General features: G+C 34.6%; 1 protein-coding gene across 3 annotated transcripts in view; it reads left to right on the forward strand.

Annotated features, from left to right (window-relative positions):
- The window catches only part of INTU (inturned planar cell polarity protein), a 52,124-nt gene that overhangs the window by 10,387 nt on the left and 21,237 nt on the right, over positions 1-20,500 (forward strand). For all 3 annotated transcript variants that reach the window (XM_015593947.2, XM_006917758.3, XM_015593948.2), the window contains exons 3-7: positions 4,743-4,828; positions 9,196-9,399; positions 13,823-13,941; positions 16,449-16,538; positions 18,673-18,750. In XM_015593947.2, the coding sequence (XP_015449433.1) occupies positions 4,743-4,828; positions 9,196-9,399; positions 13,823-13,941; positions 16,449-16,538; positions 18,673-18,750 (577 nt within the window). The remainder of the gene's footprint in view (positions 1-4,742; positions 4,829-9,195; positions 9,400-13,822; positions 13,942-16,448; positions 16,539-18,672; positions 18,751-20,500) is intronic.

Raw genomic sequence — 20,500 nt, forward strand, 5'->3', positions numbered from 1 at the left:
GCCTTTCTAGAGAGCTAGTGCAGTTACTTCCTTCGACAGATGTGCGCCAAAGGCATTGCATGACTTGTCTGGCCAGTCAGTGATAGAGCTGGGCCCACGTGCCGATTGCCTTTCATAGAGCTGTTTCACGTGCCATGTTACTCCCTTGAATGGGTGGGGAAAGGCCAAAGGATTTCCATGTGAAGCAAAAAAGAAAAATTATTTAATCTTTCCAAAACATAATTTGGAAATAATATTAAGCTTCAACAATGTAATATTTAACTCAGTTAGTCCATTCTGAGACATTTATTGTAAAGAAATAATCTAATACAGATCTGCAAACCACAGCCAGCAGGTCTATCAGGCCCACCACATATTTTTATACAGTTTGCAAACCAAGAATGGTTTTTTTTTTATCTTTTTCAGTGGTTAAAAAAAATCAAAAGAATATTTTATGACATATGAACATTATATGAAATGTAAATATCAGTGTTCATAAATAAAATTTTATTGGAATAGTTGAGTAGTTGTAACAAAGAACATATGGCCCACAGAGCATAAAATATTTACTTATCCAACCCTTTATAGAAAAAGTTTGCTGACCCTAGATGTAAAAGGAGGAAAAATTTTGCTTGAAAACATTTACTGAAGCATTTTTCATAATAATAAATAATAGCATGAAAATGTTAAATAATGATATAGTTATTTAAATTATAATTTAATAAATTTGTTACTCAACTGTTAAAATTATAATTCTAAAAACTATACACCAAAATAAAAATTCTTATTGAGAGGTTTAAAAGGAAAAAAAAAAATCCTTGATTCTTCATTTGCGTGAACATAAGACCAAAAATAATTTGCAAAAATAATCATGGCTATAGTGTTGGGGCCATCAATAATTTCTGCAACATTCCTGTAGTATTTTTATTTTAATTTTTTGTATTTTAATGAGAAGTAAAAACTGCACTAACTTGTCCAGCATCATTAGGGAATGTGATATTTTACTTAATCGAATGTTCTGAATGATAGTTACAATATATGAACTACCATTATTCAAGAACTTCTAGAATGGTAGGTTGGGAGGGTCCTCAATATTCTCTACTTTAGTACCTGCATATTATAGATGAGGGACTGATATTCAAGCTTAAAAAAATACAATAAAATTCATTCTCTTAAAACTTAGGCATTTGTTAGTAAACGCATTGAGAGTAAATGAATTAACTTGAATAACATATCAATATGGTAACTATGTTTCAAAAACCAGATTCTCCCCAGCTCTGAAGTTAAACTGGGCTTAATTTAAATGATTAAATTCACAGTCTGATCTCACCCCACTGTTCCATACCAATTTCCCAGTCCTTCTCTGCATAAGCCCCCACTTCTTCTACCAAGACTGATTGTTTTCCCCGATAACTATGAAATGTTCCTTGCATATCCATATCTGTTCTTTAGCATTCATGGTCCTTGACTCTCAATTGGTGCTTAGCCAACATCAGTTTGTATCCTTAGACGGCTGTCTTCATTTTCTATTGCTGCTATGTCAAATTACCACAAACTTGGTGGTTTAAAATGGCATAAATTCATCATCCTGCAGTTCTGGAAGTCAGAAGACTAAAATGTTTCTTCATGTACTAAAACTGAAGTTTCCACAGAGCTGCACTCCTTCTGGAGGTTCTAGGGAAAATCCCTTTCCTTGGCCAGCTTCTCAAGGCCACCTGGAGGTTCTAGGGAGAATCCCTTTCCTTGGCCAGCTTCTCAAGGCCACCTGCATTCCTTCCCTTCATTTTCAAAGCCAGCAGCATATATCGTCAAGTCTCTCTGACTCTGACCCTCCTATCTACTCACTGTAAAGACCCTCGTGATTACATTGGACTCACTTTGGATAATCTCCCCATTAGGTCAAGATCTTTAACCTAATTACATCTGCAAAATCCCTTTTGCCATTAAGGTAACATATTCATAGATTTCAGAGATTAGGATGTGGACATCTTTGGAGGGCAATTATTCTGCCTATCACAGTAGGTTGCTGTTTCTTTGTAAAATACGTTTTAATTTTTTCTCTTTATAATAGTAATAAAATGTGTTTATTGTGTTCAGTTTAGAAAATGTAACTAAGAAAAAAGGATGGGAGGGAGGGAGGAAGGAAGGATGGACCCATACACCCAAAGGCAACATTTTAATATGTATCCTTTCTTTTTCCTACCTTGATGTGTAATAATTTTGTTTCAAAAGTCATTTCTTGTAATTGTATATTCATTTTGTTTATATATAGATAGAGCAGTAGGCAATTTTTGCACATATATTTTCATAGCCCTTGGTATATTATATAGCAGCCTTTCAGTAGACATTTGTTGTTTGATATTAAGTAGATGCTGAGAAATTGATGGGTTTTCTCAAATAATTAACTTTACATTGAGGAATTGATTTAAGCACTGCGATAAACTGATCTCACCTCCTGTGTTTTGATTCGTTATCTCTTAATAAAATTTTCCTCTTATTTCTACCTGTCAATAATCCCCAGACCATTTCTTATTTAACAGTTCAAATCAATTCATGCAGTTCATTTCCTTTCAGCCTTTGAGCTGGGACATTCATACTAATGACTCCCCTGCACTTGTTGCAAAAGAACTTTCCTGGAGTGCAGGCTGCCCACTGCAGTGACGTGCTATCCGGGAAGCCAGCCATCTGAGTCACTTCGGAGGTGTTCAGAGAAACCTGAGGAAAATAAATACCTGGGAGAATGAGAAGTAGATATAACACTTCTTTTATAGAAAGAGAACATTTTCTTCTAAATATTTAAAAAAATGAATACTACACTTACTCTAAAACTTATTTTCATATCTTTTATATGTTTCCTACTTTTAGAGGTTTATTAAACGTGATGCTTTCAGGTGATACTCCCTATAACACTCAACTGTATTCATTTGAGTTTGGAGAATAAAAGTCATTTGGGACATAGTCCAATGGAGTTTTAGTTTAAAGGAGCACGTGTCACTATTTAGGTGTCCTGATGATCTACCAATAATGGAACCCATGGATAGTATGGTCTAGAAGTGGTTTTGTTTTACATCAATACTTCGATAGTGTGTCCATTGTTCCTTTTCTTTTTTTCCCTTTTTTTTTAAAAATCACTATAGCTATAAGTAATTGGACATAGTACACTTGTTCAATCCTATTTTTTTAAAATGGGGGGTGGGGGGTTGGCATGCTGCTTTTTCTCCCCAGGTTGAACTGAAGTTGGAAGTTTATTTTAGCTTGCAAGTTCTTTTAACAAACGTCACCAGGTGTCTCAGGCAGCGGCAGTTGACCGTCGTAAGGATGCAGTGCCCACACCTGCAGATCTCTCAGCTGAGCAGCGTTTCCTGTGCATCGAAACCCAGTGCAGGCCTTGAAAGCCTGCTGGGGATGGCCTAAGACACTCCTCCCCATACAACAGGATGTCGAGGAGAGCAAGGAAGGAAGATGGAGAGGGAAGAGGAAAGGATAGCAGTAGCTAAAGGAACAGCATTTTCACCTGTTCCTCATACATCATTCGCACAGGATGACAGAAAGATGGCCAGGTGACACCTAAACACATACCTGTAGTGAGCTTCATTAAAGGGAGAGGAATTCTCACCTTAGAGAACATGAACCTTTTATAAAGAGAAATTATTAATAATAAGATATTGGGGGAGACACTATGCTTATAATACTGTACATGAAAGAAATTTGACCTTTGCTCTGGAAAGAAACACCATCTCTGTTGTCCAAGGTGGTTTGCGATACAGATGTCCTTGAAAAGATAATCTAGAACAAAGGCTTTCAGTTCCTTGGTGTAGCAAGATGTACGGAAATATGAGAGACCGATGGAGAGCTGTCTATCAACATTTTATATATACACATGTTTCTTATCTATCTTCTCCAAAGAGTATTTAGCTCCATGTGGGTAGAGATTTTTGTCTGTTTTGTTTAATCCTCTATCTGCAATGCTTAGAACAGTACCTGGCACACAGTAGGTAATAAGTATTTGTTAGATGAATTAATGAATGGGTGAGCATGAATTATTTGATCAGTTTCCTAATGATATATATTTAGAAATGAGGATAAAAATATCTTTGGTATGCATATATTCCTGTTGATATAGCTTGCTGGAGCTTTGGCATTACTGTTGATAATGCTGTGAGAGAATATTTCCATTTTAACACTGATCTTTATTAAAGCCACTAAATTTGACAAACACATACATTTAAAGAAAAACTATGGCAAATGGGATTTTTACCAAAACATACTATGGATTTTTATATGGTGGGAGCTTTGAAACAAAGAGCTGTGTGTAGACAGATCGATAACTGAATACCACACCATAATGAGTTATGATGTACCACATGGATTTAATTAAAATTTCAGCTGAACTTTTTTACTGGGTCTAAGTGGTTGGATTCAATTTTGTTAAGTGCAATAGTTGGTTTATGCTACAAATTTTCCATTTGTCCTTTGGGTTTACAAAATTCTCCCAGTTGTATAAAAAGTGAGAATATTCATCTCTTTAAATATTCCGAGGTTGTATTTCGTATGGTGCAATGCTAGGCTGCGCCAGAGCTTAAGAAGGAGTGGGGTGGGGAAACACCTCTGCTACTAATGCGCTCATAACCGTGGACAATATGCCTGTACCATATTTTCCACTGTATTTTGAAGAGGTCAGAATACCTTTTATGTTCCAATTCTATATCTTTTGGGGCTTTAGGTATTCATACAACTATCTCTTATTGTTATTCTGTTTTCAGGTGATGTTCTTGTTTCTGTGAACGATGTTGATGTGACCTCTGAGAACATAGAGAGAGTTCTGTCTTGCATTCCTGGACCTATGCAGGTACGGACATTCTTTGGGTTTTATGACGAATTACACAAAATGAGTGCAACTTGTGCTATTTTTTTTTTAAGATTCTGGAAATTATGTATAATGAGTGAGTTATGCATACACACTTAGATATTTAAAACATTTTGGATCTTAACATTTTTAGTTTTGGGAGAGTGTTCAAAAAAGAGATGTACAAATAAAACTCATCCTAAGTAAGGCAGGAACAAGAACAGTAATAAAAACATATGTAATGATCAACTTGCCATTATAACTACCATTTGTGCTGATGAAAATCTAGTTTCTAAAAAGTCATTTTAAACAGTCATGGAACTTTTTATTCTCTGATTTATTAAAATCATTATTGCTATAAAGTTATTTTATGTGGTTTTATTTATTTTTAAAACTAATTATACTTTCTTGATTTTTCTGTTATCTAGTTACTCCTGAGCTACTTAGTTATTTTTTCATTCTTTGCTGGTAAAAGTAAATCTCTTCCGTAAGTTATTGTGATACTCTAAACACTGATATTTTGTATCAGAGATGACATTTTTAGGTAATTAGATGTATTGTGAAAGTGCCAAACTTCCTATTTATGAATGTTCTACTCTTGTTAGCATCAGGAATTAACTCCCTCTCTTTTGAGGTGTAGGGAGGATGAGATGATTCAGAGATCTAAGAGATTCCATCAGGCAGTGAAAGGGTGAAGTAGTTTATGGATTGATCAGGATGAACAGACTCAGGATTTTATCTGCATCGATTTGAGATTCTGAAATAATAGGAGCCATGATGAAATTCCTTGTTCTCTAAGAAATAAGATTTCTCTATGTTGTCTTCTCTTAACACACACACACACACACACACACACACACACACACCACACACACACACACACACACACACACACACACGGAGAGGGGTGTGGGGGAGGGGAGGAGGGAAGAAAAAGGATTTGCTCAGCTAAATAGATGCAATTCCTTCAGAATTTTGACTAAGGGATTGACAAAGCATCTGCCACGCCAAGAAGAAAGGGTCAGACATGCAGAAAGCAGCGAAGATATTGCGAGGCACAGGAGAGAGCCTGGTCTGGTCTGGAGCTGCTTCAAGATTCTGACAGCCTCCCCAGGTTCTGTATGTAGAGAGGATGGCATGGTAGCTAACAGGGAGAGAGGATGTGTTTCTTTGTCTGGCAGAAGTTAAAGAGACATTGCTTGTTGCTAGAACGGGTTGGATGGAGATAGAAGTAGAGAGAGGAGATAATAAAAGCAACATGATTTTGGCAGTGATAAGTTATGGAGAACATGTCCTTAGACCTGAAGAAAGGCACGTCGTCTTCTGAACTGGGAGAGAAGGGGGAAAGAAACGGTGAGCAAATTGCACAAATAAGAAACGGTTTTGAGGGAGACAAGAGATGAAAAATGATGAAACTTGTCACAGGTTAACGTCTGTGAAACAGGAAACCTTTTTTATAAGAAACTTTATATAAATTATATTAGATGTTTCTTAATGAACATTTTTTCCTATAAAACACATAATATCCATAATATGTACATATATCAACTCCTTTTTAAAATAGCACTTTGGTTATTACCTGTCTATTCTTTATTATTTTATTATGGCAACTAGATTTCCTGACATTTACATGTAAGCTATGTAACATGTAAGCTTTTTCAGTGTCTTGCTAAAGTGTAATTATCTTTGAATTATGGAGCCAACTTTACCTAAATCGGAAGAATGGCAGCTCAAACAGTTCCTTAAAGAACTTTAATGGATGGTTCTGTGGTGTGCGTGTTGGTTGGAGTTTTTGTTGGGGTCCAGGGAGGAGGGGAGGGTCCTCGTGCCACAGAAAAGCAGTGCTGCTGTGTGCCACGTGCAACACTGAATTAGTTTTCAAATGTGTCGTTTTTCACGAAGCATAGCAAACCAGTCTTAAATTTTAGGTTGCTGTTGCTGCCTAAAGTAAAATTGGTGAATTTTTATTTTGAGTTTCCCAGCTCATTTCCTTTTGTCAGTTCTGGTGAGTCACGCCCTAGCTTTTGACCTCTCCACCCACAAGAATCAGAGCTGGAAAAAATGCCTTCTGTGTTCTGAGGCGCCCTTCTTTTTCCAAGGACCCATCTTCCTCCTTAGTCACCCCTGGCATGCAGGTCTCACAGATGCTCCAGCAGACCCAGCCTGTCTCTGTGACACCTGCATTCCTAGGATGTCGCTCATCTTGTGCTCCTGACAAGCAGGTGTCTTCCCATCCACCCCACTCCTCCCCTACAAGCACAGTGCCTGGACAGTCTTCAAAGCTTTCATCTATCCTGCCACAAAGTCTGCACTCAGGATTTCCCCCAAATTCTTGGTTTCTCACATTTTCAAAGAACATCATCAAGGCTCCCATACATTTTCTTTTGGAGACTCCTAAACCCTCATTCTCAGGTAAAAGAACCCCCAACCACAGAGCCATTCACTTCATCAGATCCCTTTTCAAGGATTTTAGGTATTTATGCTCATGTTTATGTATACACATATTGAGTGTTGCCTACTAGAGCAGAGGCCACCCTCAGAACATAGGCTTTTGGGCAACATAACACATGTTGCTTGTTTGGGTCAAAACTGCACATTACATACTCTTTTTCACATCCTTCTAGGATCATTTCTAAAACAATTTTTTCAACTCTTCCTTACCTTTACCATATATTAATTTTCATCAGATAACTCTTGATTGTTCACATGTATCATCTCTATTTTTTTTTTATATTCTTGTGTAGTTTGCTTAATATCCGCCCCCCCAAGTATACTGATTTTATTCTCAGCCTTTTTTGATATATTGTTCTAATACCAAGGACCCATTTTTCAATATTGAGTTTACAGAAAACAAAAAATTATTAAAGGTTGATCTTTTCCATTTGGGACAATATTAAATGTCTTGTAAAGAAACATGATCATCAGGCCTCAGAAAAATTTCATGAAGGACTTCTCCCCCGCTACTCTTAGAATACTGCTAATCGTGACCTCGTTTATCTTTAAACACGTATTGGTGAATTTAGGCCTCATGTCTCTTTTCCACTTGTTAATAAAATGAACTTTGAGACCTATTTTAGAAAAGATGTTTACCTAACTTACTTCAGGTGAACCAAGATAACTTGGTGCCCCTGAAATGCCAGAGACAGCTACAGATAAGCAAAATTGAACACAGTCATAAACAGTTACTCCTTGCCAACAAAAAGAAGAAAGCTAGATATTTTTTCTTTTGGAAGATATTATTCCTCAGGGCAGATTTATTTTACAGTGTAACAGAAACAACAGTTGGATGGGCTGGTGGGATTATGAATGAATTTTTTAAAATAATGTTTAACATTTTTAGTAAACATATATAAATATATAAAGCTCATTCTTAAAGTTACTAATATGTTAGTGTTTATCATATATTTAAAGTCCTTAAAATGTAATAAATTGTATTTATTGTAATAAATATGTAAAAGTAGAGATGATTACTATCTTGATAATTTTTTAATTTCTCCCAAAATGCAACTTAGTGAATACAATTTTGTCTGCTTTTAAATACCGACCAGACTTTTTTCCCCAGCTTTACTGAAGTATGATTGACAAATAAAAATTACATATTTAGGTTGTACAATGTGATTTTTAAAAAATATACATGATTGTTTGTTGTACATATAGCGACAAGAAGACTTCTTTAGTCTAGATAAGCATGAATTTTTTTTCTTTTAAAATTTAACCTAATTTTAAGAGTCACTGCACTATAATGTTTAAATTTAAAATTTTATGATCAGTTAGAATGTGCTGCTTTACTCATTTGTATTCTGATAAGATTTTAAATAATAAGAATACTTTGTGCCTATTAGCTTATGATGATGTCCTTGCTACACAAAATTAACTATACTGAGTGAAAACTTCTCTCAGTCAGGATATACACTGGTGCTTTGAAATGAGCGAGTTACCTTTGGCCAGCTGACATCTAGCCCCGTATCTCAGTTTTCAAGGAAAGGTAATTGAGGAGTGGATGCTACCTTCCAACGACTGGAAGATGGCCACATTCTGGACTCTTACCAGTCTGCTTTGACATCAGGCCATGAAATAAAAATTACCTTGATAAAATTGATAGATAAGCTTCTTAGGGCCATAGTCCAAGATCCAGCATGTTGGTCTTTCTTTACTATCCTTGGCCTTTATTGAAAGGACCACAAAGAATGTCTAAGAAAAGAATATTTGAGTATCACCTCACTGGAAAGGAGTGCTAACTCCGGTGCTCTAGGATGGTGTCTGTGCAGACCGTGCAGACCTGAGTATGTGCAGGTACACAGCCTTCTTTGTGAAAACTGCAGCTGACTTTCCCTTGTTGAAACATCAACACACTGTTTTAATTTTTAAAGGTGAAACTGACATTTGAAAATGCATCTGCTGTGAAAAAGGAAACAATTCAACCACGACAGAAAAAGGCACAGTCTAACACAGGTGATCTAGTCAAACTTCTATGGGGAGAAGAGGTTGAAGGTATCCAACAGAATGTCGTAAACACTCCTCATATCGTTATGTATCTCACACTAGAGCTGGACTCAGAGACATCAAAGGAGGAGGTGAGTGTCTTCTCAAAAGTGCAAGGGCAAAAAGGAGGGACCTTTTCTAGTCTTCCAAGTGAGGAATAAGCACCTTTCTCAGTCATTCTCTTTTTTGGTTTTGGTGTGTCTCATACTTTTTTCAATTGACAAGCTTAGTAAGTCCATTTGTAGAGATCAGTGAAATATTTGAATTTGTTTCTTCTGCCTTCTTTAAAAAATTCTTTTTGAACTGATTTTCCATGATATTCTTCTCATCTATTTTTGCTTGTTTGTATCATTATTCTTGCTGTATAGTGATTACTCTTGAAATCTTACATTATATTTGTCTTAACAAATTCTAAAGTCTAACAGTATCTTAACTCCTTTTAAAATAATTCAAGGCCTTACTACACCTGAACTTCAGTCATCCCCCTCTTCACTTACATGCTGTTGTCATCAATATTTTGGTGCTGTCATTTTTTTAAAACACAAATTGGGCATAATTATCCTATTATTACTACTACTACTAATTATTATTATATTGTATAAATTATGAAATGTATGAAATATAAAATGCATGTTTCATATGTATTTCATATAGATGAACTTTCTTAAATTTACTTACATGCAAAAAAAATTTACTTATACGCTTACCATTTTCTTATTCTTGTTTCCTCTCAGACTGTCCTTACTTCATCATTTTTCTTCTTCCTAAAACATATATTTTGGACATTTGTTTTCAGTGAAAGTCTGTTGGTGATAAATTCTTTCTGTTGTTATTTATCTGATGTATTTTTAACTCCTCCTTGAAAGGCAGCTTTATAATTCTACACCTTATTAGTCAGGATAGGCCAATCATTGTAACAGACAACTCTAATGTGTCAGTGGCTTAACATAATAGAAACTTATTTCTCATTTCAACATAAATGTTTCTGGTCATGTGGCTCAGTGATTCGAGCCCTTCTTCTAGCGGTTCTATTATTCCCAAGAGCTTCAGAGTCTGCTGTTGCATCTTTTACCCCTAGTTGGCCAATGAGAGAAGAGAACGCATGCTAAATCATATAGCACTTTTCAGAGGCCTGGCTTAAAAGTAGCAACATCATTTCTACCCATGTTCCAGTGCCTAGAACTAGTTATATGGTCTCTTGATACAAAGAGGTAAGAAATGTAGTCTTCCTGTGTGGCCAGGAAGAAGATGAAGTCAATGTGGTATAGCTTAAGCCAGCTATGTAGACAGTTATGTTCTCTAATCTATTTGAAGATAACATTCTTTTGTCTTCTTACTTCCATAATTGCTGTTAAGAGGTCTACTGTCAGTTATTCCTCTGTAAGGAATATGTCTTTTATTTTCTTTGTTCCATTTCTTGCTTTTGCTATGTCCAAACTCTATTGTGTGTTCTACTTAAACAGTCATAGTTTTATTTTTAGAAGTTCCTGAAAAGATATTTAACTCATCTGCATTCAGATCTGTCATGATATTCCTGGTAATGTCTTGATGCTTGCTCATTTTAGTGATTCTATACTTATTTCTCTAAGAATTTCATACAAAGCTCTTCTCTATTCTGTATCTGCCCATCCCATTACTTCTTAAGTCCTGAGAGGACTCTGATGTGTGGTAGCTTGCCTTCTTATGTCCTTTGGGATCACTGACTAAACTTACTGCTTGATTTTATGTTTAGGAGTTCTGTGATTCTAAAGTGAGGATGCCTTCCTCCAAAGATAATTTGCTTCTTCTGCCACTGACCTAGGGCACTCAGTTTGACTCAGTGATCTGGGTTTAACACTGTGGTCCCAGGCTTAGCTCACCCACCAAGCAACTAGCCCAATGCTCAGTGGCCTGACTGAAGCTCTTATAGGCATCAGTCCCCCAGGCAACCCCGCCTCTGTCTCTCTGCCCACCGCTTACTGCTCCCCGCTGAGGCCCCAGCATGCTTTGCAGTGTTGGGGAAAGGGGTTGGAAGGGTGTAGAGAGAATGTTTTTGGAAACCTCTCTACTTCTTACATATCCAGCAGTTCAACAAATATGTTTGGCCATGGATCTAGTTGTTTTATAGCAAAGGTCTCTCAAATATCTAGTTTACCATAATGCTTTGAGCAGAAACAAGATCTAAAAAGTTTTTACCTAACTTACATGTCTTTGCTTTTGAAATCCTTGCAGCCTATATTCTAAGCGCCAAAGCCATTTTATCCAAGGTGTGTATTTCCTAGTGTTGCTTCTTTATATATCAAAAGTTAGTCAATAATTGAAATGGAAAAGAAGGGGCTTACTTATATGTGTTTTTGTAATTTTCTGTGTTCTGAAAAATACCTAGAGACCTAGAGGTAGTAATTCAAATTTCTTGTATGTATTATTAGTCCTTTATATTTTATAACAAATAAGAAATTTAAACATTTATTATATAAAACAAAACAAATTTCTGGGATAGTAGCACCCTGAATCTCTAGACTGTCAGAGTAGGATACTGCAGAGGCCTTTTGTCATCCTTGCCTTTCTTTCCATGGGAAAGTGTGTAGATGTTTCTCAGATGAACAGGCTTCATCTGTTGACAGCCCCGTATCAACACTGTAATCAAGAGAGGCTTTTTATTCATATCGAACAGAGTGGAAGCTGCTGCAAATGCATGCTGCTAACAAGTGCTTAAAAACACAGCTAATTAAATTGGTTAGGAACTGTAGAGCTTGCCAGGTCTTTAATAGTGAGGCTTTCTGGGATTGGTCGCTGTAGCAGTTGGAATAGAGGTTTTCTCAAATGACCCTTTTTTACTGTTATGATTTTACAATAAAATGTCATGGGGCCATTTTGTTTTCATGTGAGTTGTATATTGAAGAAAGGCTTGTCTGCTTTAAGTTACAAGACTTGGAAATTTCACAAAACGAATGAAAGAATATGGTTATGTGTTTAAAGTGGTATTTATTATTTGTCTAAATACAATAAGTTTTTTATTACCCAAGTTTCAAATGCATTAAGTAGATATAACAGACGATTTTAACTGATGTTTGACTTAATTTCTAGAAGTAAAATGTTTAACTGTTTTTATACTAGAAATATTGCAAGAAATTTTGAGTATTTGAGTTGTTAGGGAGATTGTATTTGGACAACATATTCTATAACAATTTGCATGTTTTGAATGTGCTTAATAAGTATAAAAAGCAGATGTGTCCAGTTTATCATTATTTATATTTGTCCTAATGTAAAAATTGCCAAGACATGGACACCATGTCACATAATTATTTCTTATAAAGAAAGACCAAAGCAAGGTTTAGAATACTCTTAAAGAGATAGAGAACCAAGGAAAAGATCTAATAATATTTTAGGAGTTTGGGCTTTCAGTAGTGGTTATATTAATATTTATGGATATTGTCATTAAATAGCATAAGTGGAAGCTACTCTGAATTCTCCATGGTTTCTATCTAGAAATTTTTATTTTGTCTGCTTTTAATATGCTTTGTTAAGAAAAACAGCATGTTGCTTTATATAACAGCAAAAAAGTGAGGTACAGAATGATTTATTCCTTTGTATAAAAGTTCTAGCACAATGCACATCCTAATTTTGAAATGTTATTTTATTTTGTAAAAATTTTGTTTCCTGGGAACATGTTCTTCTTGAAAATAGAAAAAAATATTAAGTATTTTGTGAATTATATTATAGGTCTAGTATTTGGAATGCAGTTAGCATTAACGTAATGGGTAGGTGTAGAGCCAGAGGAAAGAAAGAGCAATTAGGGAGTTCGTTTTATAAACTATATAAATGTCTAACTACTGTACTATACACTTGAAACTAATAAAATAAAATTTTTAAAAAACAAAATGTGTTCTCTTTTAAAGTTTTAATTCAGATTAATTTATGGCAGGCAAACTCTTTCAAATTTAAGACAGATAAGATTTTATAATATAATGCTTCTTTCCTCCTGTCTGCACTACTTTAATGTAGTTTTCTAGTCTCACTTTATAAGTTTAATTTGTCTTGTCTTGGATTTAAATATTTAATGACTCCACCAAAGATGACAAAGATCGTCTTTTAAAAGTCTGTATGAAAGTAACTAAATTTAAAGACTCCTTCAAGTTACATGTGGTATCTGTGTAGATATGTAACCATGGGGGATAAAAATACTGGTACATGAATGATAATATTAGTATTAATTTATTTTAAAGGAGATTAAAGTTTAAAACATTGTTTGAAATTAACTGAAATTATTCCAACTAGTATTCTACTCAGTATCTATTTTGGTATAATGACCAATTTTGACCATCTCTAACTTATTTTCAAGTGTATTTTAAATGTTACGTAATGTTAAAATTATAGGCATACGTTTCTCCTTATATTTGAACTAAACTCCTACTGAAGCTGAAAGGGTTCATTTTTTTTCTTTTATTAATACAAAGTCAGAACTTCCCATGACAAAAAAATAATGATTGGAAAATTTGGGAAGTATGATTATTTCTGTTTGTTTTCATTTAACAGCAGGAAATTCTTTATCATTATCCAGTATCTGAGGCATCTCAGAAGCTTAAAAGTGTGAGAGGGATATTTCTCACGCTCTGTGACATGCTGGAAAATGTAACTGGAACACAAGTTACCAGGTAATAATTGATTTTTAATTAGGTTTAATTTTGTTTCTTTCAAGTTATTCACCTTGGTTCTAACAAGCAAAATGCTAATATAAGTATCTATTATTCAAATATATTTGTATCTATAATATAAATATCTATATATATAGCAAATACAATATCTGTAGATATTTTGTTTCTCACATAAGTTATTTCCACCAGTCATCTATTTAAAGTGTAGGTTTTCAATACAGATAGATGTAGATCTCAGTGTCTTCGTACCTTTTAAATCACAAAGTTGGACAGTGACCTATACTTTAGGATATATTCACTAAAGTGATATCTCTTATGCATGGTAGTATGATGAGTCCTGGCTTTTTCATGTTTTATCTTGATTATTAACTTGCTAAGCAATACCTTTGTGGTTGATAAGAATGACTGAATGTTTATTTTTTTCATATACTTTTATAAGGATATACTTTAAGAGGAGTATTCAGAATGCAGTATCATCTGTGCACATTCATTCAGTGATAGATAAGCAAGACTGATATCAAATAATTTTTTTGAAAAATAAAATACACCATATAGTCAATTATACAGCAGAATATCCCATTCCACATTGACTTATTCAGCTCTGACCTTGAAATGCTGTAGTTAACTTACAGGAAGAGGGGGCTCAAAGCTTTTAAGTTTTGTTTTTGTTTTCTTTTTTTCCATCAAGTAAATCTATGGATTATAACTCATTTTCTTCCTTAATATTTCAACAATTTTTGATATAAAAAAGTTTATCTCAAATTTTAAGAGCCCCGTAATGTTGATAAAATGTCAAGTTGGATTATCTAGGTTTTAACTTTTCTTTTCCTATCTTCTGGTAAAATGATACTACTGCGGTTTTAAAAGTAGAAGCTCCAAAATGACAGGAAGAAAAATTTCCTTGTTTTTTCTAAATAAAAATCATGTTTAATTCTGGGACTTTTAATATAGTGTATATAGAAAATGTACATGCATTTTCATGATACTAGTAACTGAGGCTCCATTTAGTGTATATATTTTGTATACATTTGTATGCATAAAAGCATGCTGTAAGCCTCCTTTTATTTGTTTAAATAGCCTTATTGAGATATAGTTATGCATCATACAATTCACTGGTTTTTGTATATTCGCAGATATGCGCAACCATCACCAGTCAATTTTAGAACATTTGATCACCTCAAAAAGAAACCCTGCACCCTTTAGCTGTCAACCCACCTATCCCACCCCAAGACCTAGACAACTGCTACTTTACCTTCCATCTCTGTAGATTTCCCTATTCTGGACATTTCCTATGAATGGGATCATAATATGTGCCTATTTGTGACTTTCTCACTTAGCATAATGTTTTCAAGGTGCAGCAGGCCTCCTTTCTAATCTTATTAGAAAGAAAATTTGACTTCAACTTGTCTATGTGGGTTTGCTTTTAAATATAGGTAGAAAAACTTTTTTGGTGAAACAAATATGAAAATAATTATTTCAAGGATTCCTTAGCAATGTGCATACCTTTTGTTATATACCCTGTTTTAAAACTATAATGATATTAATGTCTGAATTTAAAAGAATTTAATATCTATCTAAAAGTATATGCATTTTTAAATGTAAGCCAAAAGTAATCTCCTTTATGAAAAATCTATTTAGCAATTCATATTTAAAACCCCACATACTTATCTACTGCAATATAGAAGATACACCATATCCTAAAGACTCAGCGGATAAAGATTGATGTATTTTCATTTAAAGTAAAAAAAAAAACACTAAATATAATTTTATTTTCTTCCCGCCACCTACCTCTACAACAAGAATCATTATGTCCTGTTTCCAGAGTTTGTGATTGTATCTCTTTTTAGAACACATTTGTTTCCCGACTTCACTTAAGTATAATAACCTGTACGTATGTAAAAATGTACAATTTGATCAGTTTTGACATAGGTATGTATAGTCGCTGAAACCATCATCACAACAAATACATCTATCACTCTAAAAATTTCCTTGAGAACACATTCAGATCTGAGTTATATTTTGGTTACTTATTTTGTATTTGTGTCCCACATTAAATTGTCTTGTGAGCTGGGACCCTATCTTCATTTTTTGGTAATCTCTTTTAGTAAATCATGTTCATATGTAGGCAATCAGAAAATATTAGTTAAATTAACACACTCAGATGGGAGTTTCCTTTAGGAAAAAAAATAGTGAGTGTTAGAAAAAGAATTTCGCTTTATTTATTTTTTTGCTGTAAGGGGTCTACTTTTGTTTGACCTCGGGGCTGGGGTAGGGTGGGTGGGTATGTGTGTGTGGATGTGTGCGTGTGTGCGCACATGTGCATTTTGAATATTTTGGAATATATTTTTGTCATACAATTCCTTGTCTTCTCTGTGTGGTGGTTAGGTATATGCCAAGAAATTTGCTTATTAAGTATGCAGTTCTTAAATCATACCATATGTAATCTTTTATGAATGACTTTATAATTTTATGACATTTAAAGATATTCTAACTTTATTTTTTCTTAGCTCATCCCTTCTTTTAAATGGGAAACAAATTCATGTGGCTTATTGGAAAGAATCTGACAAGTTGTTGTTAATTGGTCTGCCTGCTGAAAAGTAAGTTAAGATTTTTGTCTACCTTAAAATTATTTCTCAAATACTACTAACAAAGCCTGTTTCATTAAACTTATGACCTTTTTTGTCAAAATGTAAACTCCTTAATCAGTTTTACAACTTAATGGCCTGCTACACTACCATGATGGCTATGTATGTTCATTTGGTATGAACAGTGGATAAAGGGGCCAGAAAGGCCCCGCTGGACCAATCAGTTAGGGTAGGAGCTGTCAATCACGTTCCTCTGGGATATGGCCAGTTCAGAAGTGGCTGTTCTCTGCTCAAATTTTTGACAGTATCATGATTTGGATTTTGCATGTTTATAGTTTTTTACTGTTGGGAATTTTGGGAAATTAAGGGTGTTTGCTGATGTTGAGCACCTTTGGCAAAATAATGAATGCTTAATTCTAAAGAGACTTCTTTAATGGTACCTCTTTTTAGTATCATGGTCTCCTTCTTAACTTGTTTGCAAGTATTTTGAAATTATTTAATTTTAATAGTAGTAGTTAAGAGCAGGGTTGACATTGATAATGAGCTAACCATGAACCCAGGGACTGCATTAGGTACTTTACATTTGTTAATCCAGTTTCCAAAATTGGCTTCAAATGGACTTAACGATTACTGACCCCATTTTATCAATGAGGAAAGTAAAACGAAGAGAAAGTTATGTAACTTGCAAAGGGTCATATAATCAGCATGAGGCAGAACTGGAAATTTAAGGAGAGTCTCTGAATTCTTCCCTAATGTCGTAGAAAATGAAAGGCTGGGGGTGAGGAGTGGGGTGCAGAATGGGGCTGGAATCTAGAGAACAGCCCCAAGGAGATGGATTTAACTACTGATAGACTAGTCTACGTCCCTGCTCAATGATTTTTAAAACTTGGAATTTAGACTCTTGCCTACTTTAAAAAGTAATTTAGTTTTCCCTTCTGGTCTATAGAACCATCATACATTGTCTACCAAATAGTTATCAAACATCAAAATAAGTACTGTAGTGTGTGACTGATACTACTTTAGAGAATACTAGTTAGGACCAATTTTCTTTTGGTGTTGCCTTAAGCTTTCCAAGGAAGAGAAACGTAGACCTCAAAAATACGTTATCTAGCCAATCTGAACACGAATATGACTATTTCCTATTACTAATGACTTTGTTAATTATGTTTATTTTATTATATAAGTGTATTAGTTACTGTTCCTGCTTACCAAATTACTCTACAACTTAGGGAAGTAAAGATTTATTGTCTCAGGTAAACACCTGTGGGTCAGGAAGCCATGAGCAATTTAGCTGGCTGGTGCTAGCTGAGGCTGCCCAAGGCTGCAGTCAAAACGTTGGCTAGGAATACAGACTGAAGGTGGCTTACAGATAGCCATTGTGAAGATGCATCATTCCCTTGCCACATGGACCTCTCCATAGACCTGCTGGAGTGTCCTCACAAAGTATCAGTGGGCTTACCCCAAAGCAGAAAGGCCTTTTATGACTTATTCTTAAAACAGATACACTGTCATTTCTACCAGTACATTTGTTAGACTGTGTTACCAAGTCCATCCCACACTCAAGGGGAGAGAACTAAGTAAGCTCCACTTCTTGAAGGGAAGAGTATCAAACATGAACTCAAAGGAGGCTACAGTGAAAAATATCAAAACGATTGTTTTGAAGTAACTTTAATTTTTAACACAGATAGGATCTATCATAAGTGTGGGGATCAAAATTTTTAACATGAAGAATGGTGCTGTGACATATACTAAGTAGATGATGGCTCTCTTTAACCAGCATTAGCTAATACTTTTTTTTTTTTTTCCTAAAAAGGGACTATAGTCATCCTTTGCTATCTGTGGAGGATTGGTTCCCAAACCCCTCATTTTGTTTTGTGTGGGTTTATGAGAATTGTAGAATATCCACAGTAAGATACTTTAGGATGTAGTGGCAGGGTAAAACTTTTTTCTTGACTTTTTTAGTAGCCCAAAAGGCAAAAGAAAAGAAACAGAAAATACAATAGGGAGATAAAGGTGCAGCATAGGCAGTTAGAGAGGGAAGAGGAGAGCCCAGCTGAGAAAGTGAGTGGGGGCTGTAAAGATGTTCTGCTTTTATATATGTGTGATTTGACTATGTTGTAAATAAATGTATTTTTGCCTTTCTTAGAGTTCCTCTTCCTCAGCTAAGGCATATGATAGAGGATGTTGCCCAAACCTTAAAATTTATGTATAGTTCTTTAGATAGGTAAGTACTTTGAATTGAATCTCAAGTTTTAAGTGTATGATTCTAAGTCACCTTTTGCACTTAATACTGTTTCTTGGTTGGCAAGTTAGTTGTTTGTTTTTTCATTTCTATTTTCTCATCTTTTATCACTGGACTTTATTTTAAAGCTCTAAACAGTTTTTCACTTGATCCCTTGCTTTTTTCTTTTTGGCCTCATATGTCACTTTAGTGAAATAGTGAGGTAACCACAGTTATATTCTGATTTGATATATTTCTGTAGGGGCAAGGGTAAGAGCATTTTTTAAATAATATACAGAAAAGGGAGAGTATAAATGTTGTGTTTTTCTCTGATTATAAGATGATTATCAAATTCACTATACTAAAATGTGATACTTCCTTCTAAAGAAAATTTTAGTGAAAAAAATGTATGCAATCTTAAATAAGAAATAGTAAAGTGTTGACTAGTTTCATGTGTATCCTGCAATATATTTTCATACAATGTGAACATGCATACTTTTTTATGCATATAGGCTCATATTATACATACTTTTCTGCTTCTTCTTTAACATAACAATATAATGCGAACTAATGGAGAAAATTTGAGGTAACTGTTCAACATTTGAACTTGTAAAATTATGGGTGGAAAGGAAATTATTCTCTTTGTGGGAGTTTTGTAAGTCCCAGTACTTCAGAGAGGTAAAATGATGCCTTTGCTTTCAAAACCTTAAGCATATAACAATATATAAATCCAAAGATAGTTTATCCATTTTTTTAAACCACAGTGGTATCAGCTGTCTATTTATCAATGTGGATTTTTGTTGTCCCTGTTCTCAGAGCAGACATAAGGAATGTTCTGTGATTGTGCCATCTGGGAAAACTATCTAAGTTGCAGTAGTTGCCCCCGAGAGTCACTTAGGAGATGCATTCTTTTCAAACCCAATCAAGTATTTATTAACATTTTCCAAATATGTTAACTACAAAAGGCTGGGCAGCCACGAACAGTGCTTTTACCTTTAACTAATAAGGAAATTTTTAACCAATGAAGAGTAAGTATGTGGTTATAAACAACCTCTTTAAATTTATACAAGATGAGCAAACCTTGCTATGTTTTGCCCTAAATGAAACTTTGTTTTCATAAAACCAGAGATAATCAAAGAATTCCTGCAATGAATTCTGTACATGAGGACAGTCAATTGCAACTATTTTGCAAATTCCAGTGGTGTAGGTGGGGGGCAGAGGGACTCTTCATTTCTCTAATTTTTATCTTGAAATTTAGGTTCCATTGATTTGGACGTATCTCCAAGTTGGCAGCAAATTTAACTAGTTTCTTGTTTAAGTGAGAATTTGAAAGACAAACTAAGCAATAAATGTGAAGATCTATTGAGTTCTTAAAACCAAGAAGCAGTATGGCTTTGAGATATTAATAATTATTTTGCAATAATTTTTAACAAGTATTTTTTTCTGATTATGAAAGCTATTAAAGGCCCACTGAGCCACTGAAAAGTGGTTATACATCAACACAGTTTAATGTTGTGATATTAGTTATTACAGTTTCCTTCACCATTTCTTGCCAGTCCATCAGTGTGTCTTATCCAAATCTCAAACCTATCCACTTCTCTCCAGCCACTGCCATCTCTCACTACTGTAACCTAACTGGTTTCCTTGCCTTCATTCTTGCCACTTTAATTTCCAAACACAGTTAGAGTGATCTTACTATATGATCTGGTTCTTACCTACATTTATAATTTCAGACTTCAAATTGCATTGACCT

Source organism: Pteropus alecto, unplaced genomic scaffold, assembly GCF_000325575.1.
Source record: "Pteropus alecto unplaced genomic scaffold, ASM32557v1 scaffold17, whole genome shotgun sequence".
In the NCBI taxonomy this organism is placed as follows: domain Eukaryota; kingdom Metazoa; phylum Chordata; class Mammalia; order Chiroptera; family Pteropodidae; genus Pteropus; species Pteropus alecto.